At 57.2% G+C, this 25,949-nt stretch overlaps 1 protein-coding gene across 20 annotated transcripts; it reads left to right on the forward strand.

Moving 5' to 3' along the window:
- Positions 1–3,149: 3,149 nt before the first annotated feature.
- On the forward strand, positions 3,150–25,692 carry ALS2CL (ALS2 C-terminal like). 20 transcript variants are annotated; one of them, XM_057705052.1, is made up of 27 exons: positions 3,150–3,226; positions 7,322–7,447; positions 8,239–8,428; positions 8,749–8,814; positions 9,256–9,421; positions 9,925–10,056; positions 10,764–10,883; positions 12,341–12,399; positions 12,543–12,609; positions 13,051–13,247; positions 14,326–14,391; positions 14,832–14,930; positions 15,021–15,182; positions 15,916–16,027; positions 17,150–17,227; positions 18,089–18,219; positions 19,784–19,957; positions 20,150–20,246; positions 20,408–20,565; positions 21,123–21,191; positions 22,110–22,283; positions 22,858–22,939; positions 23,540–23,582; positions 24,434–24,495; positions 24,589–24,752; positions 25,047–25,143; positions 25,558–25,692. In XM_057705052.1, the coding sequence occupies exons 2-27, from the start codon at positions 7,345–7,347 to the stop codon at positions 25,636–25,638; spliced, it is 2,949 nt and encodes a 982-aa protein (XP_057561035.1). In that variant the 5' UTR covers positions 3,150–3,226; positions 7,322–7,344; the 3' UTR covers positions 25,639–25,692. The 20 variants fall into 20 exon arrangements, 16 of the variants coding, with proteins under 16 accessions (XP_057561035.1, XP_057561049.1, XP_057561034.1 ...); XR_009048718.1 differs by lacking the exon at positions 3,150–3,226 and adding an exon at positions 3,233–4,214 and having other exon boundaries at positions 24,603–24,783; XR_009048719.1 differs by lacking the exon at positions 3,150–3,226 and adding an exon at positions 3,233–4,214 and having other exon boundaries at positions 24,603–24,752.
- The last annotated feature ends 257 nt before the right edge of the window (positions 25,693–25,949 follow it).

Consider the following 25,949-nt stretch of genomic DNA (forward strand, 5'->3'; position numbering starts at 1 on the left):
GGAGGATTATATGATCTAATGATTATGGAAGTGATGAGTACAAGCTGGCTTGCCTTGATGGGACAGCTCAGCCCAGGGAGGGGAGGGTGTCGTTGCTTCTTTCCATCCAAAAAGTAGGGAAAGCCCAATGAAGAAATCTGAAAGGGAATACAATCATGCGTGTCCCCACTGTCCCCTGAGAAGGCCACTGCTCCAAGTGGGCTCTACCTCTAGGCAGGCTGTTGAACACAGCTGAAATCTCACTGTATGCTATTTATCACATACCTTTTTCCCAGAGCTTTTCCCCAATACAACATCCTAGATCCCCACCTCCCCCAGTGTCAATACTGTCATGCAAGCTTTGGAGTCTGACTTAAAATAACAAGGTGGCCCAAAAGGGTTAGTGCAGTTTTAAGCTTTAATAACCTCAGAAGTATAAAGCTAGAGACTTACAAGAGACACCATTTGGAAGTTTAATTATTTAAATTTCCAATTTTGCCCGCATGAAGATGGCAAAACTTGACAGAAAAAAATTAAAGGTATCCAAAATTCACAAAATGAAATTAGCATAAAGAAAATATAAGTAGTGAAACTTTCAAATCATGTTTCTTGTAAATTTGTTGCTTTACAACTTTTTTTTTCTTTTTTGTTTTTTGGCCGCGTTGGGTCTTAGTTGCTGTGCGCCAGCTTTCTCTAGTTGTGGTGAGCGGGGGCTACTCTTCAGTGTGGTGCGCAGGCTTCTCATTTCGGTGTCTTCTCTTTTGTGGAGTACAGGCTCTGGGCTCACGGGCTTCAGTAGTTGCAGCACCCGGGCTCAGTAGTTGTGGTGCACAGGCTTAGTTGCTCCGAGGCACATGGGACCTTCCTGGACAAGGAATCGAACCCGTGTCCCCTGCATTGGCAGGCAGATTCTCAACCACTGTGCCACCAGCAAAGTCCCTGTAGCTTTATAATTCTGAAGTTATTAAAGCTCAAAACAAAGATTTCTGAGTCATGATCATATTGACAGCTGTGAGCCCTCAGTGGGCTACTGAATCTCTCCAAGCTTCAATCCCTCATCTGTAAAATGGGTATAACTACAGTATCATGGCACCTGCACATTATAAACCTTCAGTAAATGAGTCATTATGATTATTGTCAGTGTTAAAGGCAGTGTTAAATTACACTGTATAAAACTCAACTATACTTTGTTCAAACAATTCCCTATTCTTGAGTATTTGCATGTTTCAATTCTCCAGTGTTAAGCACCATGGCAAGAGGAACATCCTGAAAGCTAAAGCCTTTTCCATCTTTTTATTCCTCTCCCCTGTTTACTTGTGAAGAATTGAGGCCCAGAGAGGGGTTGTGCCCTACCTAAGGTCACTCAGGAACTGGGCCCTCAAACTCAGTTTTCAGCTCCTAATGCAGAGCTCTGCTCACTGTTAATACTGTTTCTACTTCTTATGAGGGTCCCCATATATCCCTGTATCCCACTCCCAGTTGGGCCCATCAAGTCTGGGGTGGACCCCCAAGCTCTCCAGCCTGGCTTTCCTGGAAGATAGTGTCCCCTCCGGGCATTGTGACATGAATGCTGGCCTGAAGAATCCTGTTTGTCCCTTGTGTATTATTTTTAGCTCCTGTGGGTTTCCTGTAGGGATACAGTCCAGCTTCCAGAGCCTCTGGGTTGGAAGCTGTGGGCAGAGTCAGTTGGCAGTGGCCAGGGGATCCTGTGGATATTCTCTTCTGGAGCCTGAAATCCCAGAGCTCAAGGTTCAGCTCTAGGGAAGCAGGGGGTAGGGAGCAAGGATCCCCCTAGTCACAGGGCCAGGCTGAGATCCAGGGCATCTTGGACTCAGCCTGGGCTCGGGGCTGGGTGGCCTAGGCCTGTGACACAGCGGCTGGGGCCTGCTGGGAGCTGGCAGTTTCTGACTTTATTGGCCTCGGGCCTGGCCCAGAATAGCTCTGGGGCTGAGCCAGGTCTGGGCGAGACCTGTGTGTTCATCAGCATGCGTTTGTGTCCCAGGGCACTCGAGTACACAGGAGTACACATGCTCTCTGCACTGGCCTCTCTGTGTGTATGGGTCTGAGTCTCAGTGTGCGTTCCATGGAACTGTGTGAGTCTGCACACATGTGCCCATGTACAGAACTGCCACCCTGAGTTGTGCAACATGAAGGCCCTGCCAGTGGGTTAATAGCAGATGGGTCTGTGTGACACAGGTGAGTGTGTACACCACCACGTTCCCGTGACTGTGGAATCATGTATGTGTGCAGGGGGTGTGGGAGAGGTGCAGGTGTGTGTGCACATCTGTGGTGGGATTGGGTAAGGGCCTTGGGCTGTCCTGCAGGGGGCCAAGGGCAGGTGGACCCAGTGGAGGCTGTCTTTTGGGCCCTACTAGGTCACTACAAATTCCCAACAACGCTGGGAGAGAGGCTGGGCAGGTCTTGCCCTATATATCAGATAGTAAAACTAGGCTTGGCAATGCCGGTGAGGTTACTCAGTGAGTGGGGAGTGAGGGAAGAGAATGGAGGACCCGTTGGCAGACAGCAGGCTCCCTCCCCACAGGCTTGAACCGTGGGTCCTCCCCCTTCCTGGAGGTCCATCGAGACAAGGCTTCCCCCACCTTTTCCAAGGTCGCAGGCCCTGGAGCGCAAACAGCTGGCTTCAAGCTCTACCGGGCCACGTTGAGACTCGGGAGTGGGGGCGGGGGACTTCCCCAGGGTCACTCAGACAGGAGTGGCCACAGGCCACGGACGCCCTGCCCACCGGGGGCAGCCGTGGTTTACCTTACTCGGCCACAGGTTTCAGAACCCATGTTGTGCTCCTCTTGTGCTGGCCCCTGCGGGTGGAGGAGGTCTCGGGGCTGCACCTAGGCCCGCAGGGCGTCAGAACTGGGAGTGTGGGGGGAGGAGTGAGAGAGGCTAGGAAAGACCCCTCCGGGACCAGGAACCTGAGGCTGCCTCCCAGACACAGCCGGGCTCGCCTGGGCGTGAGCCTGAGCGTGTGCGTAGGCGGGAGGGGGCGCGGCGGGGCAAGCGCCCACGTCCTCCGCCCCCCGCCCGCCCCATTGCCTCCCAGGAGTCGCCAGACCCGCCTCCTCCCAGGCGGGCCCCGGGCCTCTACCCTGAGCGGCACGCCGGGGCAGGGAGGGGAGGCGGAGTGGCCTTCGGGGGCGGGGCCTGCAGGGGCGGGGCGGGGCCGGCGTGGGGCGGGCGGCGGCCAGCAAGCAACCGCGGTTGCGCTCGCTGCGTGGGCCCCCGCGCCGCACAGGTAAGGGCGGGCTGGAGGTCGCGCGCCCGGGGCAGAGCCCTTCTGCTCCCCCTCTCCTCGCTCCAGGTGGGACTTTGGCCTCCGCGCCCCCTCCCGCCGGGCGCCGGCCCTCCAGGACTCCTCGGTCCCGGCAGCGCTCACACCGGGCCGTCCTAGTTGGTCTGAGGGCCCCTCCCTCCCTCGGCCACCCTGTCACCGCGGGACAGCCTCCCCGGGCCCGTGCCTGACACGAGGGCAGTGCCCAGGGGCTTGGCCTGGGCCGTGGGGCGACCCCGCGGGGTCTCCCCCAGCCTGAGAGACTGCGGGGAGGAGAGACGCCGGCTCGTGTCGCCCGCAGCGAGGACGGCATGCGCACATGCCTGCTGGCTGGAGCAGGATCCCATATTTGGGAAATTCCAGTGACTGCGTGCGCCTGGCCAGGGAGAGGAAGGAAAGCTGTGAAAAATGTGACCGGAGAGATTGGGAGGGTGAGGGGAGGGGTCCAGGAGAAGCAGCCTGGAGCCACGGAGGGGCAGAGGAAGGGTGCCAGGGAGAGGCCCGGGTGGAGACTGTGACCTGTCAGCTGTGACAGTTCAGCGCCCCCTTCCTTGGGCAGCTCTTCCCCACTCTGTCTACCACTGAGCTTGCTGGACGCTCTAGGGGGTTCCAAGGTAGCCCAGGAAAAAGCCTCCACAGAAAGCAGCACTTCCTTGCCTGTCCAGACCAGGAAATAACAGTGAGTGCCATGACAGGGTGTGGCCAAGGGGCCTGAGGGGCCAGGCCTTGGAGAAGGTAGGGGAGAGAGGGACCCAGAATGGACCGAGGCCAAGAATGCAAGAGAGAGAGAGAAATAGCGCGCACGCACAAGTCTGGCTGCTGGTTAGATCGCCACAGAGACCGGCAGCTGACTCACCTGGGCATGCCAAAACTAGCCAGTCTGTCCTCACCCTGCCCCATGGTGAACGTGAAGCCTGCCTGGGGAGCCTAGGTACTTGCTGTGTGCCCTAAGGTGAGTCACCCAGCCTTTCTGAACCACTTGGCTCCGGTGAGCTTGGTGGGACTGGGAGCCAGAGGCCTGGGTCTGAGCCCCATGCATGCTCTAGGCCCTCCCATTCCTTCCTGGGTCTCAGTTTCCGCATATGTACATCATGTGCAGCCTACTACTAAGGAACCTTAGAACTGGATGGAGTGAGAGGGTGAGAAGGCCATGCCCTTAACCAGCGAGGAGTGGGTTGGAGGTGGGACTGGGGTTTGAGAAGGGAGGGTCCCTGTGGTGTTAGGTTCAGCACCTCTTCCTCCTCCCTCACCAGCATACACACTCAGGTACACTCATGCCTGCCTGGCCCCTGCCCTCACACTCTCCTCATTGCATCTGGGATGAAGCCCCAGGACTCCCTAGCCTGGGAGCAGGGGTTCTCGGAAGCACCAGGTTAGATGTCTAGCCTCAGCTGCAGTCTTTTCCCCACCTATTGCCTCACCAGCCATGCTTAACCTCTGGCTTTTCCTCTGGGCAGTGTGACTCAGTTTCCTAGGGTTAGAGATCCTTCCCCTCTGGGGGCCACAGACCTGGAAGGATCTGAGTAGTGTTGGCAGTTTGGGTCTGTAAGACTCATCCTCAGGGGACCCAGGTTGCATTGAGAGGTAAGGGAGGCTGAGGACCACGTCCCCATACCCAGAGGAGCTCCCCTCCACCAGTTTATCCTTTCTAGGGAGGGCTAAAATAGTTTGAAAAGCTGTGATTTAGTCAGACCTCTGTTTCATAGAGGAGGTGATTGAGGCCCAGAAAAGAGCAGAGCTCTGGGTAATCTGGGGCATGAACAGGGCTGAATAGCTGGGCAGAGATCAGAAGGGGATCCTGTGAGAGCTCCTGAGGTGTGAGCCATGGGGAGCACCTGCCAGCCTGATGGGGGTAAGAGGAGGAAGCCTGAGGGGGAGAGGAATACCCTGGGTGTGGCATTAGTTGGGGAGCGGGGGGGGGGGGGGGCAGGTAAGTGTTGGGGATCTGATGTTCAAGGCCTCCCAACAGTGAGTTATTTGCTGCAGGTCCCCAGCTCACTCCGATCTGGTTCCTAGTCTGTACCTCCCATCCTGGCCACACCCTCCACCCTCCATCTTTAGCCGGTGTCCTCACCTCTCAGCTCAGACCCTGACAGACTGCCAGCTGAGGGTGGAGAGGTCATGTCCCAAAGGGTCTTCCCATTCCACCAGTTTCTGGAGATATGGGTGAGGGGATGGGCACAGGCTACACTTGCTGCACCCCTGACCCCTTGGCTGAGCTCTCCTGGTCTGTCTGAGCTGACTTGGAGCAACCCTCCTGCAGTCCTCCACAGCGGGCTGGGGCTGCTGCAGGGGCCAGCAGAAAGAGAAGAAGGCTGCAGTTGGGTGTCCAGCCATTTCCCCTTCCTGCCTCTCCCTCCCAAGGCCTCGCCCTCCTGAAGCAACAGCAGCAGGAAAGGTGGGGCAGGAATGCCTGGACCTGGGCTCTTGGCCAGAGTTCCGAGGCCCTCGCCTCACTCTACATCAGAGCCACTTCCCTGGGAATTGTAGGCGATGTCAGGGCCCTGGAATGCTCTTTGGTGTCCTTGAGGCTGGGTGGGGAGGGATGAGACCCCTTTCCATTTGCTCTTTTTTTGGGGGATCTGTCTGTTATCGCCTCAAATTATGTCTCCAGCCCCACCCAGGTCAACCAACTCAGAGCCTCAGAGTGTCAGAGTTGGAGAGAGGCTGAGTCTGAGGGTCTGGGGGTTAAAAGACTATCTGATTCTCAACCCTGAGACATAACAGTCTGTGTAACCTGGGCAGATGACCTCCTTTGCCAGGTCTGGTAGGAGAGGGCTGTGTCTGATTGGAGGCTGCAGCCTGGCTACGGGGGTGGGTTGGAACCCGGGTCCCTTGCTCCCCCTCCCTTTAGTCAGGAGGCCGCATTCTCAGGTGATCCTGCCTTCTTGGAGGGTCCCTTTCTCCAGGGCAGGAGGTCCAAAGACCTGCCCACCCCCATGGCCCGCATGTCTGGAGTAGGACCTGTCCTGCAGGATCAGACAGGTTAGCGGGGGCACGGAGGGTCTGGCTCCTGCCCACACTGACCTTGCCCTCTTGCTGCTTGGAATCATCTTCTCTGCAACTGTCCCCAAGTCTGACTTTGAATCCCACCACTCCCCCACTCTTAGGCTCTCTGTGGCTCCTTTTCAGCCACTTAGGCAGTTCTTGGTGGGCCACCTGCAGAGCCCGGGCCTTCATGTCCATGAGCCTTTGCTGTCATGCTTCCCCCACCTGCATGCCTTGTCCTCTTGCCTGCCTCTTTATTTCTTGTCTGTACTTTATGATTCCAGCAGGAAATTTCCCACTTCCCCGAGACCTCTCCTTGCTTACACAGCCCTATTGGGTGACAGGGGGCCCTGAGCCATGGCCTTGAGAAAAAGGCTGTGCTCCTCTGACACTATGTCCTTTTTTCAAAGATGCTGTGGAGAGGGGGCTGGTCAGAGCACTACTAGATATATATATATTTTTTTTAACTTTTTTTTTTTTTTTGGGGGGGGGTACACCAGGTTCAATCATCTGTTTTTATACACATATCCCCGTATTCCCTCCCTTCCTTGACTCCCCCGCCTCGAGTCCCCGCCATCCTCCCCGCCCCAGTCCTCTAAGGCATCTTCCATCCTCGAGTTGGACTCCCTTTGTTATACAACAACGTCCCACTGACTATTTTACAGTTGGTAGTATATATATGTCTGTGCTACTCTCTCGCTTCGTCTCAGTTTCCCCTTCAACACTACTAGATATTATGCTGAGCCCTTGGAAGCCATGGTGGGTATCTGAGTAGGGGAATGAGCAGGCCAGAGGGCTTATGGAGCATCTGCCTTTTGGTAAAAATAGATGCTTCCCTTGGCAGTTTTGAGCCCTCTCTCCCACTCCTTCAGGCTTCCCTTAGCTGGGCCCAAGTGGAGCACGAGCAGGGGTTACTGACTAGTTCAGAAACTCCCCTTTGGGGTGACCTGGGCTCCTTGCTCATTTCCGAGGTGGGGTGGTCATGGGCCTTGCCTTTGGGCATATGGCCTGAAAGGGCACTGACCCTGCTCCCACGGCTGCTATTTGCTCTAATCTGTGCTTGGTTCACAGGCCCTGAGTCTGGCACCCTCACCATGTGCAGCCCGGAGGAGGTGGCCCTGCTGCGGCTGGAGGAGGTCTTCTCAGCCACCCTTGCCCGCGTTAACAGCCTTGTCCTCCAGCCCCTTCTGGAGGCCGGTGAGTTGAGGCTCTCCAGTGGGGAGGGTGGGGGACCCAGGAACCGTCCTAGGGACAGGAGTCCTCCCTTGTTGGACCTTCTGAGCTATGGCTGTCTCAACCACGAATGGGAGCGGTGACATTTGGTGTGGGCGTCTTCTGATGGGTTCAGGGCCCATCCCCCCAGTTGCTGGCTGCTTCCTTCTCAAAGGGACCCTGGGGAACCAGGCTGTGAACCCCATCCTAGCCCAGACCTGCTGTGAATGGAGATGCTATTCCATCTCTTCCAGGGCACAGGCCTGGATTCTCTGCCTGTGCAAGATGAGTTCTCATCTTGCTCTCACCCAGGGTGTGATTGGAAGGCAGGATTCCTGGTTTGTGAAGTGATCTTGGGCAGGTTCCTTCCTCTTGGGGGCTCTGTTGGTGCTTCTGTGAATGGCAGGGGACTACAGGACCCTATGGACTCCACATTCTGGACCTGAGGAAGCTCTGAAACTCAGGGGGAATTCATGTACTCTGTGACCCTAGGTCATCAGTGCTGTCCCTGGTTAGTGAAGAGGGGGACACACGCTTTTGTTTAATCCACAAGGGTGCTGCCCACTGCTGCAGCCTGCCTGTCCCCTGCTGAGCTCCAAGGGACACATGGGCTTCCAGTCCTGTCCTAAGGACCCCTTAGGGATGCGGGACCCTAGCTGCAGCTCCAGGGTCGGGGTGCTGCTGCCCCTCAGGGGACCGCCTAGGGCCTCTGCGTGTTTCCTGAAAGGTGTAGCGGCCCTGTCCCCCCTCACAGTGTGCTTGTGCTCCTGCCCCAGCTCCAGAGCCCTCAGACCCCTGGGGAAGAGAGTGCCTGCAGCAGCTGCACAGGAGCTCCCAGCAGCTGCGGAAGGTGACAAAGGAAAGCCTGCACTCGCTGCAGGAGAGGCTGCGCCACCCAGACTCCAAAGGTCTGGAATCCCTGCTGCTGCTGCACAGCGCTGACTGCGTCCTACAGGTCCACCTGGAGTAAGACAGCCGAGGCTGGCACTGGGTTTCACCTGGGTCAGGGCTTTGACAAAGGTTTGGGTTTAGCCCTGGAGTTGGGTGTTAGCCTGGTGGCAGGCTCAGACACCCCAGATCTGAGCCTGGTGGCTTCCCAGGGAAGGAAGACTTTGAGTTAGAATTGTCTAGTTGGGTCAGTTAGGATTCAAGGTCACCAGGGCCCAGAGCCAGGCCCTGAGGGCTGCAGCCACTCAGTGGGTGGGATCCAGAGACCCCAGAAGGGCAGGCGCTTGGGTCTAGAGCTGAGGGCTGGGCCTGCAGGGTGTCCCCTATGCTACCTACAGGTACATCGAGGCCTACACAAGCTGCGTGGTGGTGCAGGCCTTTCAGAAGGCAGCAAATAGGAGGAGGTGAGCACAGGGTGGGCCTGAGTTGGGGGTGTCTGGAAGGGAGGGTTTGGGGAAGCCACGTCCCTGCAGCAGTGAGTGTCACGGCCCAGGACTCATCCTGAGCATTCCTGGCTCTAGCAGTTCCATGCTGATCTACACAGGAAGAGAGAGAGGGAAGCCTAGTGAGGCTGTGAGCAGAATCCAGATAGCCAACTAGTGGGAGTGACCCTGGGGCGGGGAAGCATTCCTGATTCCTACTCAGTGTGGGCTTTAATCTCTGAGATACTGCTACCAGATCTCCAAGAGGGTCACTCATCCACTGTTTTTCTGATGGGAGAGAGGTTTGGGGTCTGGCGCTGGTCCTGGGATCTGGGGAATTAGCCAGGGCAAGGGGGTAATGGTGGTGGGTGTGGAAACAGAGGAGGGGAGAGTGAAGGGGTGCGTGGCCCTCCCTCCCCGCAGTGAGTACTGGCGGGGCCAGCGGAAGGCGCTGCGGCAGCTCCTGGCAGGCATGAGCTCAGAGGGCTCAGTGGGCACGGCGCTGGTCCAGGCCCTCGGCCAGCTGCTTACTCATCATGTGCAGCAGTACGTGCTCCTCCTGCTGAGCCTCGGGGACACCGTTGGGGAGGTAGGTAGCAGGGGTGGCGGCGGGTGGGGGGAGTTGCTGCTTGCCAGGCCTGTCTCCTGTGGGGAAGCTGAGGGATGGGAGAAAGGGGACTCTGGCTCAGGGAACCTACCTTACTCAGGAACCCTGGTTTGAGAAGGACCTGGCCATGCCTTGGGAACATGGTCTTGATCTGGGGGCTTTGAAGGGACATGTCTTTGCCCTGGGGTATCTGAGGTGCATGGCCCTGCCCTGGCGGAGCCAACAGACATCCAGAGAGAGATGTGGAATCATGCACTGATGTGAGGACACATGGCTCAGGCCCAGCTAGGAGAGTCCTTGAATGGTCCCGAATCCCCTGGAAGCATCCTTGTACTGGCCTCTCCAAGGGGGAGGGGCCAGCAGGGAGAAAAGGGCAAACTTTGACTTAGGCGTATACCTCCTGACCCGCTGGGGCCAGGGCAGTCATCACAGGGTGGGAGAGGATTCTGATAAGCCCTTGCCCCGGCTGCTCTGTGCCCCCACAGCATCACCGCACCCGGGAGCTGGTGGTGCACGCAGCCACCATCTTTGTGAACTTGCAATCCTTCATGAGGCAGGAGCTGGACCAGGCCATGGCCACGCAGGCCCTCTGGCACACTCTGAGCAGCCGGCTAAGGGTGAGTTTGAGGCCTGAGGGTTGGTCAGGGAAGGGGTTCTCGTCCAGCAGGGGCCTGCTGGGTAGCTCGAGCTGCCTGCTGCATTCTCTGTGCCTCAGCTTTCCCACCTGGGGGTGGGGCAGTGGCTAAAGCAGGTGTCTGCGACGTTCCCCAGTCCAGCCATCCTCACCCGTTTGCTGAGCACCTCCTGTGCTGGGATGTGAGCTGCTGGCTCTGGGGCAGATCGGCCAGCAGAACTGACCCTCTCTCCTGGGCTGTGACTGAGTGATTGCAGCCCCGAGTCACTGCTTACACTGCCCTCACAGGAGGGAGAGTACCCTGTGCGCTGACAGGGCGTGGCGGGCCTGGGGCCCAGTGCAGAGAATTAGGAGGACAAGTGAGGGGGGACAAGAATTGCCAAAGAGAGGCAGGGATTGTAGAACTTCGGGTGAGAATTGATGGGGGCTTGGCTGGGGCTATGGCCTGAGATGGGATGGAGGAGGACAAAGTGAGGCTTCAGGAGAAGTTGTGCTGTCCCAATGGGAGTAGCCAGGAATGAACCCCCCAACCTTGGAGCCCCAGTGCCCATAACTGACCTGGGGGGCCTCCAGGAGATGCTCAGAGTGTGGGGGTGGGGAGGTGCCTGGGGCAGAGGCAGGCAGGGGAGTGGCCAGCAGCATCCAGGACAGGGGTCCCTGAGCCTCGCATCCCTCTTCTTGCCTCACCAGGATGTGCTCTGTACCCGCACTCGCCGACTCTTGCAAGACAGCCAGGACATGCCCATGGTGGTCACCCCGCTGAGGGCAGAGCGTGTGCTGCTCTTTGATGATGCCCTTGTCCTGCTGCAGGTAGGGTGGGGCTGGCCAGAGGTCTTGGGGCTACAGTGGGGGTCTGGGGGCCGGTTGAAAAAAGGAGTAGGAAAGAGACGTGGCTAGAAGTGAGAACTTGGGCCTGGAGAGGTGATGGGCGCAGAAAGTCAGAGTGCTAGGGTGGGGGCGGCAGGGGGAGCCATCCCTGAAGGAGTGTGGGCTGTGGAGAAGGGCTGCTTGAAGTGTATCCGGTCACAACTCTCCACAGTTGGTGTCCCCGTTAAATGTCTTCACCTCAGTTTCCTTATCTGCAAAATGGGACAATTGTGAGTAAGTTTGTCCTTCAGCGGATGCCAGACAGCTCCTAGTTCTCTTCCTCCAGTAGGAGAGGAACCTCAGACAACGATTGTAGGTGGCCCATAGTGGCTGAGGAGGGCTGGCTGAACCATTCAGGGCACATGCAAGGCTTCTAGAGAAGAGTTCCTTGTAGCAGCAGCGCCCGAGCTCTCAGCATCACAGACGTTGGGAGGGAGCTGGTCCTGGCATTTGGGGTGTTATGTGGCTGGTAACCTTGGCTGTGCCTAGTTCCCCTGAACTTGTATTGCCCTTGTGATAGCCACAGCACTGTCTTCTCTGTCCCCCTAGACTGTCAACCTGGAACTCCCCTGCAGATAGGGAGGCTGAGGCCTGAGAGGGATGCTACTTGCCCATCCAAACTTGTGTCTCCTGAAGCCTGGTTTTGGGGTTTTGATTCAGTTTGAGTTTCCCTCTGTGCTCCAGGTGCACTGACAAGATACTGTCACTAAAAGGTGCTGAGCCCTTCCCAGCCTCTGGACCTTGGCACGTCCTGCTGTTTGTGCTGGACACTCTCTTGTCCTGGCCCACGTCTGGCACGCTCCTCTGCCCCTTCAGGCCCGGGCCTGGTGCCACTTCCTCCTGAGGCTGTTGCCAGGTGGGAGGTCCCTCCACAAAATCTTCCAGAGAAAGGGAGGCTCAGTATGGCTTTCAGAGCATGGATGACATTCCCGGTAGAAGGAACAGAACACACAAAGGTTCAGGCTGAGAAGAATTTGTGGCAAGCCGGAGAAGGCCTGGGTGTGTGTGGAGAAAGGAGGGGACATGTGAGCCGGGAGTGGTCTGTGGGGTCTCAGGTGTCAGGCTCAGCAGTAGGGACCTTAGAGAGGTTTCCAGCAGGGGCTCACAAGGTCCGAGCTGCATTTCCAGAAGACCACTCTGGTGGCTCTGATGGAGCAGGATGTGGGGGGTGCGGGAGGCTGATTCTGGGTTTCTGGCCAGGCCCTCGGGTGGGCAGGGAGGTGGAGGGGCTGCCCTGGAGATTGGGAACAGGCAGGGATGGTGTGGGGCTCAGTGCTGGGCACACTACCCTGACCATGCTGGGGACACCCAGGGGTGTGCCAGAGGGCTGGTGCTTGGGAGCAAGGCCAGGCCAGAGAATACATGAGCATCTTGCCCACCTGTGCCCCGTCTTCTTCCAGGGCCACAATGTCCACACCTTTGATCTGAAGCTGGTGTGGGTGGAACCTGGGCAGGACGGGTAAGCACCCCCATCCAGGGATATCCCAGGCCTTCCCTCCCTCTACCCCTTGAAACCTGCCCACCCCAGGGCTCGGACTTGGGCCCTCTCCCATCACCCTCCTGGACAGAGCTGGGGCCTGTTCATCACCTCCGTCTGTCTAGGTGCGTGTTTCACCTCCTCACGCCTGAGGAAGACTTCTCCTTTTGCTCCAAGGACCCTCAGGGCCGGGTGAGTGTGGGTGGACTGTGAATTCGGGCAGTGGGGTCAGGGGAGTGAGGGAAGGCGACAGGAGGTTAAAGGGAGGGCGCAAGGACTGGAGGCTCCTTGGGAATGTCAAGCCTCTGGAGTCATGGTCAGAGTGAGTCGGGGTCAGCCTGGGCTCAGGCGTTAGAATGCCGTAGAGAACAGGTATTTTTCTCTGTGAAGCCAGAATTGGGGCCTGTTCGATTGTTTTGTTTTTTTGGCCTCTCTGGACAGGCCCAAAACTGCAAACAAGTATCTCAGGTCTGGATGAAACCCTAGGGAGCAGTGTGGCGCTATTGAAGGTTCCCCCCAAGTGATAGAGTGGGGTGGAGGTGGGGTGGTACCTGGAGCCACCCCAGGAGGTTTCCTAGAGGGACTGCCTCCAGCAGCAGTGACCTGTCCTGTGTTTCCCCTGTCCCCCCCCAGGTGGTCTGGCAGTGGAAGGTTACCCAGGCTGTGTGCCAGGCCTTGCGTGGGAAGAAGGACTTCCCGGTGCTGGGGGCGGGCCTGGAGCCTTCTGAACCCCCCACCAGCCGCTGTGGAGCATACACCTTCCGTGCGGAGGGCCGGTTCTGCCAGGCCACCTACGAGGGCGAGTGGTACTGGGGCAGGCCCCATGGCAAGTGAGTGACCGAGGCTCTGGGCCACTCAAGGCAGGGATCCTCTTGGGAGTCTGAGGGACAGACAGGACTCGTATGGACCTAATTGCCTGGGGGCCTGAACTGAAGGCTGTTACCCTCTGTGGTCAATTCTGTTTATCCCCCAGAGTCTCTCTTAAGTCATCTTGGACAGGACCTGGCCCATAGTGGGTTTATGTCAGATACAGTCTTGACGGCAGTGAGGCTAGAGAGCATGGGGCAGACATCAGGAGGCCGGCCTGCAGGGCCCGCAGGTGCCGTTCTCTTCTCAGGCAGGTGGAAGAAAACTCTCCTGTCTACATAGCATTGCCTAGTGGTGGTAGAAATGTTTTGCAGACGTTCTGACTTCATCAGTCCTTACAAGAATGCTCTGGGGGAGTGTTATCACCCCCCTTGTAAGTGCAGAAGTTGAGACCCAGAGACTGGCATGACCTTCCCCACGCCTTAGGACAGGTTCTGGAGTGAGCCTGGCCTCAATTGCAGGTCAACATGACCCCACAGGCAGACAGGCTTTTGAAGAATGTGGCCTCAACTTGTGCTACAGCTGGCGAAACCGAGGCCCAGAAAGCAGAAGGGACTTGCCGAGGTTACGCTTACAAGCGTTCCACTCGTTTCTGATACCCTGCCTGCTTTGAGAAAGGGCTTGAGGAAGCTTATGAACAAAGGCACAGAAAAATCAATGCTGTGTCAGAAGAGGAGACAAGGATGGTAGAAACCCCCACTGACTAGCACTTGGCTTGAGCTTGAAGGTTAGCTCTGAGCTTCCTGTTGGTCAAGGGAAAAGGCAACCTGGATGCTTCCAGAGCTCTCCCTGCTGGGCGTGGAGTGCGCTCTGTGAGGCTGCTGGGGCAGTTATGCCAGGAGTGGAGGAGAGCTGAGAGCCCATGTGGGGTCACAGAGCTCAGAGAAGAGGACTGAGTGGGGGCAGAGATCCAGTCCAAGGGGAACTGAGGCCTCTGAGAGAGTCTGAGGCAGAGGCTGGCTGGGGGTCCTGTGTGTGTTGAAGGTCTGGTGGGCCCGATGCCCGTGGACCTGATGCCCACGGACCTTGACTGTGTTCCAGGGGAACCCTGAAGTGGCCAGATGGGCAGAATCATGTGGGGGATTTCTGCCAGGGCCTGGAGCACGGGTAAGGCTAGGGCTGACGCGGGACCGTGTGGTGGGAAGGCAGGGAGTGGTTTCCGTCCCCCACCGCTGTCACCAGCCTGGCCCCATCCTACATTCCCAAACCTCAGGCAGAAACTTGAAGGCTGTCTGGTCCAGCTCCATGCATTGTCCTAAAGGGGAAACTAGGCCCTGAGAAGGGGTCAGGTCACTGAGGGAGTGGTCTAGGGCCAGAAGCCCTCCCACGGTGCATGGTGGGGGGAGGCGGGGTGGGACGGAGGTGGGGTGTCCTGAGGAGCTCTTGGGAAGAAGAGGGGGCTGAGCACCTGTCAGATCCTCCCCATCATCCGAGAAGGCCCCTTGGAAGCAGGGACATTCCTGGGCATGGAGGGGGTGTGCCAGGTGTCTCAGGCCAGGGCGGCAGCCCCAGTGCTGACTTCCCTACCCGCCCACCCACACGGACAGCTTTGGCATCCGCCTGGTGCCCCAGGCCCCCGAGGATAAGTTTGACTGTTACAAGTGTCACTGGCGGGAAGGCGGCATGTGCGGCTATGGCATCTGTGAGTAAGTGACCCTTGGCCTGATGGCAGGGCAGGCTCCTGGGACGGGCATGTCCTCCGGGAGGCAGGGCCAGCCATTGGTGACCCTCCCCAGGTACAGCACCAGCGAGGTGTACAAGGGCTACTTCCTGGAGGGCCTGCGGCATGGATTTGGGGTCCTCGAGAGCGCCCCACAGGCCCCTCAGCCCTGCAGGTACACGGGCCACTGGGAGAGGGGCCAGAAGAGTGGCTATGGCGTCGAGGAGGACAGCGACAGGTGAGTGCTCTGCAGCCCCCCACCGGAACTGAGGCGCACAGACCCTCACGGACCCGATTCCTCAGAGCATTGGTTCCCAGTCCTCTGTGAGTCCATTCTGTCTGTCCCCCAGAGTCTCTCTGAAGCCCCTGACTTTCTCTCCACTCCTTCGGTTGTTGCTGAGGCTCAGGATGAGGGACGCTGACCTTGACTGCAGGAGCCCCCCCCCGACTCTGGCCCCTCCATGTGCTGTTGGAGAGGAGTTTCTGACCCCCTGATCTGGTCCCATCAAAGGATCACAGCCCTTCCAGGCTCTCTGGGCTGAGACAAAGTCCAGTGTCCTCAGCCAGGCATTTGAGGCCTTGCCTGCCCCCTGACCTCATCCCTGCCAGGCCACCTGTGTACCCCCACCTTCTAGACCCCTGAACATCCCCACGTATCTGTTGTACACTCCTACCTCCATGGCTTTGCATGTGTTCATTGGCACCCTCACTCCATCTGTCCTTCCTGCCACCTCTCTCAGGAAGCCTGCCAGGATGCCCCCCCAAGGCAGGCTCCCTTCCTCCTCCACCCTCTGTTCCTCTTGTGGGTCCTGACCTCAGCTGCCCTATGTCTGACCTGAGTGGCTTGAGGCCATGTCGTTTCTCCTTATCTGACCCCAGCCCCCCACCCCCGGTCCCATGCCAAGCAGAACACACAGAAGGTGCATGGGAACAATTCTGATCCCACTCTGGCCATACCCTGTCTTCCCCAGGGGTGAGCGCTATATTGGCATGTGGCAGGCTGACCAGCGCCTTGGCCCCGGGGTCATGGTCACCCAGGCAGGTGTCTGTTACCAGGGCACCTTCCAGGCAGACAAGATAGTGGTGAGTGTGGTGACCCACGTGTGTCCTGAGCGACCCTCTCCCTGCCCTGGGGGCCCCAAAGCGGACCTGAGGCTGGTCATGGGTGGATGGGGCAGGAAATAGGGTTCCGACGTGCTGGAGGGAGCCAGAACCTGGGCAGGAATCCAGTTCTGCCACCTGCCTACCCTGGCCTTGGCCAAGCTCCTGCTTCTCCCAGCCTCAGTTTTCCCATGAGCAGCTCAGGTTAAGTACTTATCATAACAACTCACTGAAATTGCAGTGATGAAGTAGATGGTAATGAGGATGCCAGCAGCCTTCACTACCCACGTTTATAGACCTTTAACTGGGCGCCTAGCTCTGGGCTAATAAGCCTCCCAGCATGATCTCGTGGGATCCTCCCAGTAGCCCTGGTGTCACGTTAGGGTCCCTAGTGTGTGACAAATATGAGGCTCAGAGAGGTCAGAGAACCTGCCCAATGTCACATTCTGTTGAGTGGCAGAACTGAGACTCAAGTGCAGGTCTCCTGGGCCTGGGCACACCAGCCCTCAGCTTCTGCCTCACGCACACCCTGCCACGTGTTTGGCACATAGTAAGGTTCTGGCCTGATGGCTATTATTAATATTGTGGCTTGTTTGTTTATCTATACTTTGTTCTGGAAAGGATTGAAGGAGGAAGAAAAGACAAGAATAGGCACATAAAATAGATTTAGAAATAAGTAGAACACGAATTGTATCCCTTTTGGCTCTGAGCTTCCTGGCAGCCAGTGCAGCAAGGGAGCCTGATCAGCTCCATGTCCCTGGGGTCAGTGACATGGAAGTGCGGATGGTTCAGGAAAAGCCCAGCACTTCCTGAGCTGTAGGTGGACAGGGTGGGTCCCTCAGGAGGCTTTGTGAGAGAGGCTGCTAGAGGGGAGGAGCCAGGTCCCAGGGTGTGGGTCAGGGTAACCCAGGGTCAAGGTCTATGGGCCTTGTGCTCAGTGCTCAGCAGGCCAGGGGCTTGGATCCCACCTAGGCACAGTGCCAGGAAGTGTGGCAGGGCTCAGGACCCTTCTGCCCGTGGGTCACTGCCCACCTCTCCTCCCCACCCCCAGTCTTCTGGCCCTTGCTAACCCATTGCTCCTACCCTCCCTGCTTCCTTCCCTAGGGCCCAGGAATCCTTCTCTCTGAAGATGACTCCTTGTACGAGGGCACCTTCACCAGGGACCTGACCCTTGTGGGGAAGGTGAGAGCCACTGAGACCCTTCTCCATTCCCTGCCGAGACCTTGGGCAGAGTCTATAATTTCCCTGCTTGGACCCAGGGCTGAGGGTGGGTGGAGAAGGTAAGGGAGGGCCTCTCCCATCTCCACTACATCTAGGGGGTGGGTGCAGCGACCCTTTCCTGATGCAGAGGTGTGATTTGATCAGGTGTGAGTCAAGAGGGGATAGCAGGCTTGCCTTGGGTACAGAGGGTGCTTGTGGTCTCCTGGCTGTGTCGCCTACTGGCCCCCAAGGTAGGGATCCATTCCCTCCCCCACCACCATAAGTGCCTTGGGCAGGTGCCCCTGGAGGCATTGTCCTTCAGTATGTTTCTGCCCAAGCTGACCCAGCAGAAGGCAGTTGTATCCATGCTTAGGCCTTTGGAAATGTGGGGGCTGTTTTGGCTTTTTAATGACTGGAGGAAACAATGGCATCTAATGGACAGAGACCAGGAATGCTGTGAATGGGACAGTCCCATGCAGCAAGGAATTGCCCCTCCTCAGGGCCAATAATCCCTCATGCTGTCTCTAGGCCTCGGCCTACTTCTGGACCCAGTGGTGGTCCTTCCCACTCTGACCTACGAGTCCCTTCTGTTGCCTTACCATCTCCTGCCTCAGAGATGAGCCCCTTGGTGATGGGCACAGCTTTCCGGCAGGGGCTCCTGCAGGGATGGAGGATTATGAGCCCCTTGGGATAGGGGCAGATTGAATGAATGGGAAGACCACACAACAGTTTCTAGCCTCTGTGACCCAGGTTGGGCAGGCATGAGGCTTGTCATAATTGCATGGAAGGGCAGCTGGACAGACAGATGGTCAGACATCCCTGCATCCCTCTTCTGGCTTCCAGGGCAAGGTCACCTTCCCTAATGGCTTCACCCTGGAGGGCTCTTTTGGCAGCGGGGCAGGGAGAGGACTGCATACCCAGGGTGTGCTGGACACAGCTGCCCTCCCTCCAGATCCAAGCAGTACCTGCAAGAGGTGAGAGCCTGACCATCTGGCCTGTGCATTCTGGAGCCTTTCTGGGGGGTGTCTGTGTGAGCCCATGTTTCTACCCCAAGGACTCAGGTCTCGTTAGAAGGGCTTTTCGGTACCTCCTCTTAGCTCTTTGGAGAATTCATAGAGCTCGGGTCTTACAACCCTTGTCAGAGACTCTTGGAATCAAGGGCTATGTGGCGGTAACTCCACAGGCCACAAAACTGGAGAAAAATAGTATGTGTAGGCTTTGCTTAGACCCTGCTTTTTTTCCTAGGATGGTTACAAGACAGTTTATGAAACAAACAAGCATAACATTGAAAATTAAAGTGTGAGTTGGGCTTAAAAGAAAGGGAGGTGCAAATAGGCCGTATAATTTTTTTTCCTTTTTTTAACAATTTTTATTTTGTATTGGAGTATCATTGATTAACAGTGTTGTGGTAGTTTCAGGTATACAGCAAAGTGATTCAGTTATACATATAAAAGTATCTATTATTTTTCAGATTCTTTTCCCATTTAGGTTATTACAGAATATTGAGCAGAGTTCCCTGTGCTATACAGTAGGCCCTTGTTAGTTATCCATTTTATTTTATTTTTTTAACTGTATGTGTATAGTTTATTTCTTTTTCTTTTTTTTTTTTTGAATTTTTTTTTCTTTAAGAACTTTTATTGAGATACAATTGACATACAATAAGCTGCCATGTATTTAAAGTGTACAATTTGGTATTTTTTTTATCAGTAATGTATATATAGATAGGCCCTATAATTGAGCATTAGCCTGGCTCTGAGTTCCCTGGAAGCCAGGTTGAAGAAGGAAACTTGCTAAGTGGAATCACTGTCCCTATCATGGGGCATTTGAAAAGGGGATAGACTTCTTCCTTATTGGGACAGAGTTCTTGGAAAGTTGTAGTTCAAGTGGTGACTCTTATTATGTCTGTTAAGGTGTGGGTGGTGCCAGCCAGTATTTCAGATGTTGATTACTTGACATGTCGTCCCTGCGTGTTTCTTTTCCCTGACAGCAGGAGCTAGAGTTGGATGGCAAACCCTAGGGGTGAGCCCGGGTCGGGTGCAGGTGTAGGAAAATCTGTGAGCGTGACATGGGAGGGCAGTGCTCTATTAGTGTTCACCAGACACACACACAGCCAGACCCCTGGGCCTATTGGCTGAGACAGGACCAAGCTCAGGAAGGACCCAGGTGTGGTAGGAGGAGGGGGGGGGGGTCCCGTGGCAGGGGAATCCTGGGCTTTGGGTCCTGGTCTCTCTTAGGCCAAGACCCCACTCTCTGGACTTGGCCTCCAGCTTTCCAGATCTTTCTGTTTCCTTTCCAGAGCTCTGTGTGCCCCTGTCTCTTTTCTCTACTGTGGAGTAGATTCTCTCTGACCCTTCTCTGCCTCCCGTTTCTCCTCCTGGAGCTTTGGAGGTCAGGTCCCTCTGCATCCCCTAGTCCATCCACCCCACCTGGGCCCTGACTCTGGGCCAGGCTGGATATCCCCACCTCTCCAAGGGCTGGACAGGGTCCTGCCCAACATTGCTCCATCCTTATCCATGTCTCCCACCGCCTTCATCTCAGGCAGCTGGGTCTGGGCGTCTTCCCCATGGAGAGCCGCTGGCAGGGCGTCTATGGCCCCTTCTGGGACTTTGTTCGCGCCGGCTGCCCTGGGGACCTGCAGGAGGCCCTGCTGGGCTTCCATGTGCAGAGCTCGCGGGAGCTGCGCAAGTCCCAGGAGCACCTGTGCTGCGAGAGGTGAGGCCCAGGCGTGCATGGCCATGTGCACCCATGGGGCGTTCAGAGCTCAGTGTTGGGGTCAGTGGGGCTCTGACTGGGCAGGGGGAGGACGGCTCTCCTGAGCGGGTGGGCCCAGGCGTGGGTGAGATACGTCCGTGTGTGTGTGTGTGTGTGTGGTGTGTGTGTGTGTGTGTGTGTGTGTTGCCCCAGGACCCACCCCGAGGACCATGTGGGCAGAATGGAGGACATCCTGGAGGAGCTGCTTCAGCACCGGGAGCCCAAGGCCCTGCAGCAGTACCTCAGGAAGGTGAGGGCTCTAGGGGAGGGTGCTGACCAGAGGAGACAGGCCTGTGGGCCCTTGCTGAGAGGGCCTCGGTGCTCCCATCTAAGAAGTGGGGTCTTGCCTGGGCGTGCTGTACTTCAGCCCCTGGTGCTGAGCATCTCTTTGTTGCCTTTGCACCTGCCCAGGCTCTGAGCAACTCTCTGCATCCCCTGGGAAAGCTGCTTCAGACTCTGATGCTGACCTTCCAGGCCACATACGCAGGCATTGGGGCCAACAAGCACCTGCAGGGGCTGGCGCAGGAGGAGGTGAAGCAGCACGCCCAGGAACTCTGGGCCGCCTACAGGTGAGCTCGGTGGCACGTGGAGACAACCAGTGCCGTGACCCCAGGGCGGGGAGCTCTGCCCTTTTCAAACATCAGCTCTGCCTGGTGCCCTGGGTGGGAACAGTGCCTCTTCCCTGGGTCTGGACTGAGAGAGAAACAGGGTGGGTTGGTTAGCGTGCAGCTGGTGAGCATAGGGGTTAGAGGGTGGGGAGGTGATAGCAAGGCGTGACTGCAGCCAGGCCCTGGGCTGGCCCTGACCCCAGGGGAACTCTAACCCCACTGCAGGCTGAGCCTGACCTGGGCTCAGACCCCCATCTCCTGTCCTATCCTGGGTGAGCTGTGACCCCATCAAACATTATCAACTGAACTTTTAAATGCTGCAGTTCATTCTCTTGTGGGGTTCCAGGACACTCAGGCAGACATCCTGTACTCCCAGCCTCCTAACTGCTGAGGTTTGGGCAGCGGGGCTCTGCAGGCCTCATGCTCCATGGTTCTGGGGGTGGAGCCCACCTGCCTGGCCTTTGGTGACTCCCGTTCTGTGGGAGATGGCAGCCACGCTGCCCCTCTTTGGTTTGCAGGGGTCTGCTGCAGGTTGCCTTACAGCGCAAGGGCCAGGCCCTAGAGGAAGATGAAGATGCTGAGACAAGGTGACTGCCCCCATGAGGTCTGCAGGGTCCTCTCCCCTGGTGCAGCCAGGCTCAGGTCCAGAGAGTCCTTCTACCTTTGCTCCTGAGGCCTACCTTGGGGGAAAAGGGTATTTCTGGGGAGACGTTGGGGGTTCATGCTATTGACCAAACATCGTTCATTGACCATTCAAGAATTAGAATGACCCGTGACCTCTGTTTCTTGAGCAACCTGGGGAGGGGCACTGCCACAATGCATCAAATGCATCTTTGTTCTAAACATGTTATTGCAGCCTCATCTCTCGAGTGCATGGAGAGTGAGCAGCTGCCTTGGGCACCGTCTTCTCCCTGTGCATAGATGGGGAAACTGAGGCCTGGCAGGGACTGAGCCTGAGGTCACACAGAGCAGGAAATAAGCAGGAATTAAGTCATTAAATCTGCCTCCCCAGTTCCCCGAGACCAAACCTTACAATTTGCCTTCAGATTCCAGGCCCAGAGATCCTGATCAGAGAGGTTTTTCTGTTATTGCATTGCATGGGAATGGGGTTAGACATTAGGGAGAACTTCCCCCTGAGTCCTAGGAAGCACAGAAAACTAGGAGGCAGAACTAGACTAACCTGTAATGGCTGCTGAGAACTTTGGTGCAAGTCATTCATTCGTCAGGGCCCTCCTTTTGCTTTCAGTCAGGTAAGGATCAAAATCCTGCCTCACCTGCCACGTTGGCTCTCAAAGTCAGATGAGAGCATGAGGTGGTCACAGATGTCAGTTGATTGTAAAGTCACTGAAAATAGGCTGGGAAGGGTTTTCTCGGGGATGGAGAAGGCTGGAGGCAGAAACACTGTGGTGGGACAAGGAGTCCTGTGGGCTCTTTGAGGGGCACCCCAAGCAGATTCCCCACACCCACCCTGCTGATCCTGACCTGTCCTGGTGGCTCTCCCTCAGGGACCTGCAGGTGCACAGATTAGTGCTACCCCTCATGCTGCCCAGCTTCTACTCGGAGCTCTTCACTCTCTACCTGCTTCTTCATGAAAGGGAGGACAGCCTCTACAGCCAGGGCATTGCCAACCTGAGCCTCTTCCCCGACACCAAGCTGCTTGAGTTCCTGGATGTGCAGAAGTAAGCCTCCTCACCATGCCACGTTTGCCAGAGTTCTTGTGTAGCAGGGGATACAAACTCAACTCAAATTGTCTTCAGCAGAAAAGGGGGGAGGCTAATTGGCTTGTGTACCCGTGAAGTTCTAGGGTGTGGCTGGTGTGGCTAGATTCAGGTGTGGCTGGACCTAGGCGTTCAGCCGCATGATAAAGGAAGCAACTTCTCTTTTTCTCTGTTGGCCTATCTCTGGTTGCCTTGTATGGTGACAAACCTGGCACCAGCCACTCAAAATGTATATTCTCCTAGCTCAGCCCCCACAGGGAGCTGGTTCTCCCTCCCAACAGCTCCGGCAGAGCCTCTGAAGTTCCTCCCTGATTTGGCTGGGGTCTTGAACGTACCCCTGAATGCTGGCTGTGGCCCAGATTGGCCAGGCTGGCCTCAATATCTACCACGGGGACTGGGGCAAGGTTACCTGCTCGCAGCTCTTGGACTGAGATTGAGAGAGGGGAGATCCTCAAGGGGAAACCAAGGACTGTTCCAGAAGCAGGTCAGGGCCTCCCTTCTACCCTCAGTCATCAAAATGTCCTTTTTCCTCCATGTCCCTTCGATCCATTGATACTGCGCGTGTTGAGGGCATGAACACGCTCTCTCCTCCCACACCTGGTCCACTTTGTCTCAAGGTGATGGAGCTTCCCATCCCCCCCCATACGAAAACTTGCTTCCCATTCCCCCTCCCTGCAAAAAACCTTGTTTCCCTTTCCCTTGTGGTGAATGTTTCCTGCATCTGACCATTCGCCAGCCCAGAGACCTGGTTGTCAACTGCTTCCCAAGTGTCCTTCCTCTCTACCCCTCCTGCTGCCTCAGTGCCACCTCCTCCTTGCTGGCCTCCGTGCTCCATTGGCTCTACTTGCCTTGCATGGCATCCCCACTTCTCGCCAGCCTACGCCAGCTCACCGATCCCCTGGAGCAGTCTCTACCACCGAGCTCTCTGGCCTGACCCCCAGGACTTTGCCCAGGAGGGTCCCCTGGCCTGCAGCACTGCCCCTCTGTCTCCTTGCTGTGTCCCAGTCCCGCTTTTGTTTTGGGGCTGCATGGAGGGCTGACCCTGGCCTCTTCTTGCCTGGGCACCACACAAGCACTCCCAGATGCCCTTGTGCATCGCCTGCCCCTTTCCCATGCTCAGCCCGCCTGGGGGACATGGGGGCAGGGAATTTGCCATCTGACCCCAGACCCCACCCCTGGTCCTGGCAAAGCTTCCCAGCTTGCTTCTTTAATTTCAGGCACCTGTGGCCCTTCAAGGACCTCACACTGACGAGCAATCAGGTGAGAGGGTGAGCCCATTACCTGCCCAGAAGAGGGAGGCCTGAGCCTGAGCTGGGCCCTCAGGTTTGCCCAGGCTGCCGAGCAGCTCTCTGCCTCATGGTCACTGGTCAGAGGCTGCAGAGGCAGATGAGGGAGGAGAGGGCAGGCTTTCTGCACTGATTTCCTATGCGGGTGAGTGTGCAGCCACAGTTACCAGGCTCAAGCACAGGCTCCACCCCTTTTACTGGCTCTATGACCATGGGTGAGATGCTTGATCTCCGTGCCTCTGTTTACCCATCTGTGAAAGTACTCCCTGCTGCAGTACTAGTACCACCTCATGTGATTGGGGGGGCGGGGGGGGGGGGGGAGGGGCGGCGTGGGCCAGAACACAAGGGGCAGTGGTTCTCAATGTGTGCTTGCTGGAGTGACAGCATCAGCATCATCTGGGAGCCTGTTAGAAAAGCAGATTCTTGGACCCACCCCAGACCTACTGAGTCAGAAACTCAGGGAATGAACTTGGAATTTGTGTTTCAACAAGCCCTGGGATTCAAGAGCCGTTGACATAGGCGCTCAGAACTGGGCGGCTCCCCGTGACCACTGGCTGTTAGGATTCTTTATCCATTTTGATCCTCCCAGACTTTTGATCCTTCTCTCCTTAGGGAGACCATTTACCCCACTTCAGAGTTGAGTAAACTGAGGCTTCCAGTGGAGCTGTGACTTGCCCTGGGTCACTCAGTCCTCTGAGCAGAGCTGTGCTGAAGCCAGTGATGGGGAAGGGGTGGGTGGTGAGGGGCCAGCCCCAACCCTGGGAAGGAGGAGATGACAGAGCCGGGGGGCTTTGGCCTCATCTAACCACTCCCCTGACCATGCAGAGATATTCCCTCGTCAGAGACAAGTGCTTCCTGTCAGCCACAGAGTGTCTGCAGAAGATGATGTGAGTCCACACCCTCGGGAGGGTGGGCACGGGAGGCGGGAACTTTGGGGCCCCTGGTCGGGACTGAACCTGAGGGCCTTGATCTGGAGCCAGCCATCCTGCTGCAGCACCACGGTGGACCCCCGGGAGAAGCTGGAGGTGCTGGAGAGGACATATGGGGAAATCGAGGCCACCGTGTCACGGGTGCTGGGCCAGGAGCACAAGCTGCCCATGGACGACCTGCTGCCGCTGCTCATCTACGTGGTGTCACGTGCCCAGTGAGCTCCCGCTGGGGGCGGGCTGCAGGAGGTGCCCTTCCCACCTGTCCACCCCCAACCAAGACATATTCCGAAGCCTTTGAACATTGGGGTTTATGGACACAGCCTTTCTTGGTACAGGTGGGGAAGCTGAGGCCCAGAGAGGCCCACCCAGGGTCCCATGGGTGCCAGACTCAGAGTGGGGACCACACCCAGGTCTTCAGCCACCCAGACCAGGGCCCCTTCCCAGCTGCTGGGTGCCTGTCCCTGATAGGTTCCCTTCTCCCTCTCACTCTGGTGGCGCTGGTTCTCTAGAATCCAGCACCTGGGGGCCGAGATCCACCTGATCCGTGATATGATGGACTCTACCCACACAGGAGGCCGGTATGACTTCCTGCTCACAGCGCTGGAGGTGAGGGACAGGAGGGCCCAGGCAGAAATGCCCTGGCCGCTGGGGCAGACCCCTTTCACCCCAGACACCATCATCGGGATGAGCTCAGATTCACAGCTTGTGTGTGTCTCCTGGGAAGGGTCCTCGCAGAGCCCCTGCTCCTGCTCTTGTTAAAAGGGGCTGGGTGGGGGGAGATGCTTACAGGGCATCCCAGCCCTCCGCTCCTCAGGGCTGAATGTGTTCCAGGCTGCATCCCTGAGCACAATAGGAGAGGGAAGGACCCAGTTCCTTGCAGACTGTGGCCAAGGGCTGAGTTGGAGACACAGTGGTCCAGGCCTGGGAGGTGGGTACACCCTAGTGTCAGGCTCTAGAGCCTGTGCACATGGCCGGGGGCAGGCAGGCCAGCTGGCTTCAGCCTCACCTCTCTCCCTCCAGTCCTGTTACGAGCACATCCAGAAGGAGGACATGGGACTGCATCGCTTGCCCAGCCGCTGGAACTCCAGGGAGCTATGGTAGCTCAGCTTCTCCTGGACAAACCGCAGAGCTGAGAGGGGGTGCCGTGGAATTCCCATGGAGTGAGCTTGGCCCTTGTGGCACAAAGGGCAGAAGGCAGGATGGGCCCTGGAGGTGATTCTTGGAGGAGATGAGCAGGGAGATGCCTCTGCTGTCCTGACCGGGATGAGGGTGAGGGTGACGGATGTGGCCCTGGAGCTGGTGGTTTCCCCTCCCCCTGCCTCCCACCCCTCTCTAGGCCAGCCTCCGACGATCTCCTTGACCGGCAGCAGCTCATGGGCTGGGGGCAAGAGCCCTTGGCCTCTCCTTGCCTG

This window comes from Hippopotamus amphibius, chromosome 13 (genome assembly GCF_030028045.1).
Source record: "Hippopotamus amphibius kiboko isolate mHipAmp2 chromosome 13, mHipAmp2.hap2, whole genome shotgun sequence".
NCBI classification, from domain to species: Eukaryota; Metazoa; Chordata; class Mammalia; order Artiodactyla; family Hippopotamidae; genus Hippopotamus; species Hippopotamus amphibius.

Bases quoted from the DNA above. Each gene is read 5' to 3' on its own strand.
- ALS2CL (XM_057705052.1), top strand. From the start codon at position 7,345: ATGTGCAGCCCGGAGGAGGTGGCCCTGCTGCGGCTGGAGGAGGTCTTC. The intron at 20,566-21,122 runs GTGAGCTCGGTG...TTTGGTTTGCAG, and splicing joins GAACTCTGGGCCGCCTACAG to GGGTCTGCTGCAGGTTGCCT. The intron at 22,284-22,857 runs GTAAGCCTCCTC...TTTTTCCTCCAT, and splicing joins GAGTTCCTGGATGTGCAGAA to GTCCCTTCGATCCATTGATA.